The 8172-nt window shown below is 35.8% G+C and overlaps 1 protein-coding gene across 1 annotated transcript; it reads left to right on the forward strand.

The window, feature by feature from the left end:
* The first annotated feature begins 306 nt into the window (after nucleotides 1-306).
* On the forward strand, nucleotides 307-7568 carry LOC146914055 (kinase superfamily with octicosapeptide/Phox/Bem1p domain-containing protein). Its single transcript, XM_085716996.1, has 9 exons — nucleotides 307-448; nucleotides 899-4013; nucleotides 4094-4180; nucleotides 4642-4794; nucleotides 5497-5660; nucleotides 5737-5884; nucleotides 6346-6468; nucleotides 6560-6647; nucleotides 7041-7568. The coding sequence occupies exons 2-9, from the start codon at nucleotides 1233-1235 to the stop codon at nucleotides 7247-7249; spliced, it is 3753 nt and encodes a 1250-aa protein (XP_085573122.1). The 5' UTR covers nucleotides 307-448; nucleotides 899-1232; the 3' UTR covers nucleotides 7250-7568.
* The last annotated feature ends 604 nt before the right edge of the window (nucleotides 7569-8172 follow it).

The raw sequence follows: 8172 nt of genomic DNA on the forward strand, positions 1-8172 counted from the left end.
CTACCAACTGAGTTACACTTACGGGACGTATATATTGAGTATCTATCTAATCATTTAAAGACACATATTTTTCATATTCATTATTTAAATTTAAATTTTAAATCAATTTTGTCGACATAGTATTACTATAAAACAAAAACCTAAATCACACAAAAATAATAAAACTTATTGATTTTTATGTGTGAGAAGGGTGGCCATAAAGAGTATTTTATTTAGAAAAAATAAATAAATAAATAATGATGTTTGTTTTTGTCGTGATCCCAGAAAATTTAGAACTCAAAAACAAAACAATGTTTGTGTCCACGTACGTACGTAGGTAGGAAGGAACATTGAAACAAAAACAAAAATGTCACAAAGACAGAGAAAGAGATCCAACATTGGATTCATCTTCATGTTCATGTCTTCTTCATGTTAATTCTCTCCAAACCCCATAATTGAACCTTCATTTGTAAGTCATTTTCACCTTTTTTCTTCATTTCAATTCCTTGATCCAACCCCACTTTTTAAATTTTTTTTTTAATTTAATTTTCATTTTTTCATCTTTTTCCACTCTGATTCATTGTATTTGCTGCCACCTTTATAACAGATTAGGTAGTTATTTTTTAATATTTTTTTCTGTAATTTTTTGTATTTTTTTTTTATATTTTTAGATTTTTATTGGGTGCCCATTTTTTGAATCTGAAATTTTTTGGATTTTGATTGATACCCATGTTGAGTTATTGTATATAGTGCTTAAAAATGTTATCTTTTTTGCTTTTTAATTTGGAGATTTTTCAGTTTAATTGGTGACACCTTTGAAATGTTGCTTTTTAAGGTGCCAATTTTGTGTTTTGATTGATATCTGTTTTGTGTTTATTGCTTCTGATTTGAATAATTTGGTTTTGTAATGTTGATGTAGGTAGATGCTGTAAAGTTTGTTTCATTTGGCTTGTTGGTTAGAATTTCTTATTAGTGTTGTTATAGTAACACTCTTGGCTTTTGTAAATAATCCGAGATTCATCGAGATAAAGATTTGGATGTGAAACAGTGTACAGGATTTGTTGTCGCAGATAGTATCTACAGATTTATCTTCATTGTATTGGTTATAGTGGAATTTTGATAGGATGTTGAGTGTGTTGAATTGAAAACTTAGGTGTTATTAGGGAGGAGAAATTCGACATGAATCTGCGGTTTTCGGCTGTAAATTGTGAAAAGAGTTAGCAGCTTGATTGAGTTGCTGAGAAACTGTTGTTATGGCTTTAAATAAGACAGGAAAATTGATAGGTAACAACACCGGAGACGAGCATGGTTTGTTTCCTCAATACACCCAACCAGAAGTACGCAGTGGTGCTGCAAATGTACATAATAATATCCCTAAACAGGTTGGGGGGAAAATTTCTGCGAATAATGTTCGTGATGGAGTTGGTGGTGGAAGAGTTCTTGATACATCTCGAAATCGTGAGAGTAGGTTTGGGTTAAATAGGGAGAACGGACATGTGAGATACGAAGATCTTACCAATATTTTAGGGTTGAAGAGAATGGACTCTGAGAGTTTTTCTGATATAAGTGACTTTATCCCTAACAAACAGCCAGCAGCACAAGAGATAGAAAACGGCGTTTCTCTGAACATTTTAAGCAAAACTCAAAAGGGAGACGGCGAAAACAGTGGCCTTGGTGCGTTGAGGAAGACCTTTGGTGAAACAATTTGCGACAAAACCGGTACTAGACAAGGTGTATCATCACCCATTTGCAGACATGAAAGATCTCAGTCCAATGGGTTTTCCGGTTCTGGAACTTTAGACGATTCTTTGTCTGGTGGGAAAATGAAGTTTCTTTGCAGCTTCGGCGGAAAAATATTACCAAGGCCAGGTGATGGTAAACTCAGATATGTTGGTGGAGAAACTCACATCATATCTATTCGAAATGATATTTCGTGGCAAGAGCTTATGAACAAGACTTTAGGTATTTGCAGTCAGCCTCACACGATAAAATACCAACTTCCAGGGGAAGATCTCGATGCTCTAATATCGGTTTCCTCCGACGAGGATCTTCAAAATATGATAGAGGAATACCATGGACTTGAAAGTCATGAAGGTTCTCAGAAACTTCGAATATTTTTAGTTCCTTTGGGTGAATCTGAAGAGTCACCGTCAGCCGATGGAAGCACCGTTCTGCAGAATGACCCTGATTATCAATACGTTGTTGCTTTAAACGGCGTATTAGACCATAGTCCTAAGAAAAACATCAGTGGACCGAGTTTGACCAACGAAGCAAATCATTCAGCGAAAACTTTCAATTTCATCCCAACAGTTACGTCTTCTCCTTTGGAGATAAGGGATGGTAATAGTGGTATGAATGCTTTAAATCTTCAAAGTCCGTTGCGAATTTCTCCTACTCCAGTTCAAGTTGCAGGTTCTAGTACAGGTTATATTCAATTGCTCGGTAACAACTCATGCCAGGGAAGTATTGACAGCAATGCGTCATTTGTTACCGCTCAGATATACTCCGGAAACTCAAGCATTAACACTGCTGATTGCAGATACCCTCAACAACCATCTGCTACTTTGGTAAGTGACAGTCATCCTTGTCAACACGGCAATGTTGGTCAACCCAAGAATCTCAATGGACAGTATTTTGACGATTACAGTACTGTATATGCTAGCCAAAGTAATGGTTACGGTGATGAAGCTCTCAGTGGAACTTTGCATAAGGATACAATATTTTACTCTGGAAATTCAATCTCTCAACAGATCGAATCTCATGGGATGCCTCATGCTTTTTCTGATTCGCAGTTGCATGAAAGTGGAGCAAAGTCTGGTTACTGCTCACAAGAAGGAATTACTCCATCTCTCTCCTTGAACCTTGAAAAGTCTCAATTATCTTCGTTGTTAGGTGTCTCGAAAGTGAACCTTACGGAGGGTCAACACGATCCCTTTCTCCATTATCCTCAAATACAAAGTAAGATACCGAATGTGGAGTCGACTGAGATGCACAGATGGCAAGGTCCTGCATCTTCTTCTTCCTACTCAGAATCAGTAAGAACGGATGATCGTATTAATAAGGACAGCATTTTATCTGAAAAAAGCACCTTAAGTGGATCTGGCTTTGTAGAAAGGGATGTGCTGGAAAATTCTTTGAAATCAGAAAGGATGATGATAAATGAAGAAAATAATCCTATTCTTAAGAAGGATAACAAGGTTTATGAGGGAAATCCAACTGTCGATTATATGAGTGAATTGTATCTTTTGGATACATTCCCTACTAATAACGTAAGTGCTAAGATTGGTATGCAAAATAATTGGGAACAACCTTGTGCGGACACGCATCCTTCGTCATCAGGCATGATGGGATTCTCGCTAAATAACCTTATGGATAAGACCCCATCTGATCTTCATAACATCAGCCAAAAGACAAGCGATGGAAGAAACATTGATTTTTCAGCCGGAAACATCGATTTAAATTCTCCAATCCCACAATGTGCAGAAAGCCCGTGTGACAAAAGTTCTGAAAGAGATCACATGTTCAAGTTTTCCTTTGATCCACATTCTCTTAAATCTGCACAAATTCAGCCTTCTCAGAATCAGATCGCTACAGGTTTTCACGATAATCCAGCAATAAACTCCGAAAGTTTGTATCCTGCTGTACTTCATGATGATGTCCGTCCATGTTTGAACTTGCCGGTTGATGGCCTGGATAATTCAAGCAAGAATATATCTTTTGCAAAGGCACCTTCATTTCTCGATGACTTGATTACAAGCCTTGATCAAACGGTTGATCAGTTTAAACAGGAACATTCCGCCTCTGGACTGTCAAAAGTTGAAGGTGTAATTTTAGGACAACCAAAAAATTCAGAAAGGTGTAATGATGCAAATCGAGTGGAGCCGTTTCTTGTAGTAAACGATGTAACCGGTGTTGTTCCTGCACGTCCTAAGTCTTCACCAGTACACACCTCACATGATTTTGATGATGTTGGAAGCGATGTATCTCCATCTCATACAGAAGTAGAGAGCACCATTCCAGAGTCTGATCCTGAGGTAGGAAAAACTGAATTAGACTTGAATTTATTTATGATAAAACCATTTACACATTCTGAATCTTTTATTTTCATTTATAGGATTTTAAAGACGACCAAGCCGACGTGAACGACTTCCTTTCTGATGCAATGATAGCAGAAATGGAGGCCAGCATATATGGTTTGCAGGTAGACAATTACTGAAATGTTCTGGTTCTGTTTTAAGATGGGAATTTCATCTTGATGTTATGTCCTATAATATACTGCTCATTTCAATTGTACTTTCAAATCTAGAAGACTCATTTCTTTGATAGAATGTGCTATTATGCCATGTCTTTTGTAGAAGACTCGTTTCTTTTTAGCATCGTGAAAAAAGCTGCATATGAGATGCACAATTTTAAATCGCAATTATGCTCATGCTGAAAACCTTTATGTTACGGTAAAATGCAGACAATGCAGTCGTAATTGCGGTTACAATGCTTCCAAATTTTGCTAGAAACAATAAGTTGTACCAGTTTGTGATAACTGATAACAATTTCATATGTTTCTGGTTCGAATCCCTATAAGATAATTGAATGCACAGTGAATGCAACTGTATCTATCTGTTATTGATAATCCCTATAACTGCCATTTCATGTTTTGTCGTTCAGATAATTAGGAACGCTGATCTTGAAGAACTTATGGAGTTAGGATCTGGTACCTACGGAACTGTTTATCATGGAAAATGGCGAGGAACCGATGTAGCCATCAAGAGAATTAAAAAGAGCTGCTTTGCTGGAAGATCTTCTGAGCAAGAACGGTTGGTGAGTCTTCAGTGCAATTTTTTTTCTCAATGCATTAGTAATATGTCCTTCATTCTCTTTATCAACGTGTCTCCCTATACAAGTCGCTATGGATATTGGATTAATCAATGTCCCAAATTTGAATCTGTTAATGTACAGAAATTAGTTCCAAATGTTATCCTAGAGAATGAATCTTTTATTACAGAAATTATAGCAACACACTTAACTCTAATACTCTCCTACATAGCAAAGGGCATGTTTGGATTGGCTTGTTCGAGCTTATCATACAAGTACTTGTGAAGTTGTGATACTGTTTGAGAGAGCTTATGGAAACAACTTATGACATATCCGTAAGTTGTTTTCAGCTTCTTTCTATAAGCTCTCCAGGATAGCTTATGAAAACAACTTATAGCTTATATGAAAATAGTTTGACTTTATTTTATATTTTGTTATAGAAATAGCTTATACATAAGCACTGATATGATAGCCACTTATGCTATAAGAGCTTAATTAAGTTGTTTAGAACATTAGGTCTTATACTCAGACCATACAAAGAGAGCTTTGCAATAAATTTGAAATTCACTTAAAAATGTTATTCTGTGGAAATAAATTAATATTTTATTTCAGTTTGAAAAGTAGTTTGCTTTTTTTTTTTTTTTTCTCTATGAAACAAAAGACGTAAAATGTGCACATTAATCTGACAATGTATGCTGGCTTGGGCAGGCAAGAGATTTCTGGAGAGAGGCACAGATCCTGTCAAATCTTCACCATCCCAATGTGCTCGCATTTTATGGAATCGTACCGGATGGTGCTGGTGGAACCCTAGCAACTGTAACAGAATATATGGTTAACGGCTCCCTTAGGCATGTTCTTGTCAAGAACTACAGGTAGCCTCATATACTAAATTTTCTGTGAATATATCATTTTGAATAAATGCACATACTGAATCTGAACTTTATGCAGATTACTAGATCGTCGTAAAAAGCTTATAATTGCCATGGATGCAGCCTTTGGTATGGAATATTTGCACTCAAAGAATATTGTCCATTTTGATTTAAAGTGTGACAATTTGCTCGTCAATCTAAGGGATCCGCAACGACCCATATGCAAGGTTAGATTTCCAGAAGTTAAGTTTCATCTTCTTTCACATGAAAATAATATGAAATAAAAAAAATTGTCGTAGTATTTTATTTTTCCGATGGAAATGAGAATAGAATAGACATAGTTTTTGATAGAACGCTATGGCGTCGTTTGATTCATGTAGCTGACCACACTTACTGGGATAAGGCTTGGCTGTAAATTTCTCAATGTCACAATGATAAAGAGTTTGGTCTTTGCTAATGTTCATTTTCCTTTATCATTAAAGTAAATTGTGGCACAGGGTATTGTTGAATTGTGTTTTATGCTAGTCTTAGATATAAACCATTGGACCGTTGGATTTTGATGAAACTCTTTCAATCTTATGATCTTTACCTAGAAAAGGACTTGTATGTTTTTCATGAGTCATAGATATGAATAATACTTTTTTCGTTATTTTAACTACCAATGTTTGTTGAATATATTTTTTCCTAGGTTGGAGATTTTGGATTATCAAGAATTAAACGTAATACGCTTGTATCTGGTGGTGTGCGAGGAACCCTTCCATGGATGGCACCTGAGCTGTTGAATGGTAATAGCAGCCGGGTTTCAGAAAAGGTAATAAGAACATTTTCATATGAAGTTTAGCAATTTAGAGAAATCAATGAATCTTTTGGTAGGCACTTAGTTTGTGGAATGACTTTGACAGGTTGATGTTTTCTCATTCGGCATCTCCATGTGGGAGTTATTGACAGGAGAGGAACCTTATGCAGATATGCACTGTGGTGCCATTATTGGTAAGAATATGTATCTTTAAGGAAAGCATATATTTTTTACCAGACGAGCGAGAATTTTTTTTAGCCTTAATCTCCTAACTGTGACCGACCGATATCTTTAAGTTATAGAATCAAAATATGGAGGTTTTTGCTTCGTTCTTAGGCTATTCTGTGTTTGGTCTCTTTGCAGTGTAGTGATGAACATTTGTTACAAGTCTGAATTTTGAACTGTGTTAAATCTGACGAAAGAAAGTAAAAACAAATCCAAAGTGAAAGTGAAAGATGAAGATAATAAGCATTAGGTTTCATGAAATTCTTTCTAGTCTAAAAAATCTTTGCATGTGTAGAGGTAAAAATCAAATAAATATTGTTAGTATTTTCTTACTTGATTCTCTTGTGGACATGTTCATTTAGGGGGCATTGTAAAGAACACACTTCGACCACCGATTCCAGAACGATGTGATCCTGAATGGAGGAAACTTATGGAAGAGTGTTGGTCACGTGAACCCGAATGTCGGCCATCGTTCACCGAGATAACAGGCAGGTTAAGATCTATGTCTATGACCCTTCAAGGAAAGGGAAATTATCAGGCATGGCAGTTGAGACCTAGTAATGAACTTTGACTGTATATAATGTGGTTAAGAAAGAAGTCAAGACTAGGGTTGGCATGCTTTGAGGGTTACCACAACACTTACCTATTGTTCATTGTGATTTATGTTAGTTATTATATATCCATTTGTTTATTCTTTCTTGTAAAAGCTGAGGTTGAGATCATATATGGTATAGTTGTTTAGATATATCAATTTTGTACTTGGTTCATGATCCAACATTTTGAAAAAGATATGTATATTTAGAAAAAGTGTATTTAGTATATATGTACACAAACAACATTGCTTGTAATATATGTTTGTTTAGCTTAATGTGAGTATCCTTTTCTTATCATTCCCTTTCCTTTCATGAATTGAGCTTTGTGGCAATGAATGATGGTTTTGAATATGATTCGGTTGAATGTGGCAAGGTTGGTTTGCATACTCAAGTTTTCATAATCTCAAGATCAATTATAATTAATTATGTAACCTCATCTAAAATAATAGAAGACTTTTCTGCTCTACTCCTTGTGACGTAGGTGCTTTGGCGAACCTTGTTAAATTTGTATTGCCTTTGTTTGTTGAAAGGCAAACAAAGGCAATACAAACCATGTTCCCTAACCCTAATACCCAATTTGTCTATTTTTCCCTTCATTTTTTGCTACCGCATTTCAATTTTGCCCTCCTGCAAAACTCCTCCATCATTAATTTTTTGGCTTAATTGCACTTTGGTTCTCGTATTTTGACCAGCTCACGAAAATGGTTACGCCTCTTTCAAATCGAACAAAATCGTCCCTAAATTATCATGTTTTTTGCGAGTTTTAGTCCTACCCCCAATTTTCAACTCCGTAAATGCACGAAATGACAGTTTTAGTCCTACCACCTATGTTGAACAATGAGATAAACAAGGAATAAAGCATGTGGGTACAAGGAATCTACTTTATTCGGCACACTAAGCA

The sequence above is a fragment of the Medicago sativa genome, chromosome 6, assembly GCF_051527215.1.
Source record: "Medicago sativa cultivar Bolivia chromosome 6, Bolivia_mono, whole genome shotgun sequence".
NCBI lineage: Eukaryota > Viridiplantae > Streptophyta > Magnoliopsida > Fabales > Fabaceae > Medicago > Medicago sativa.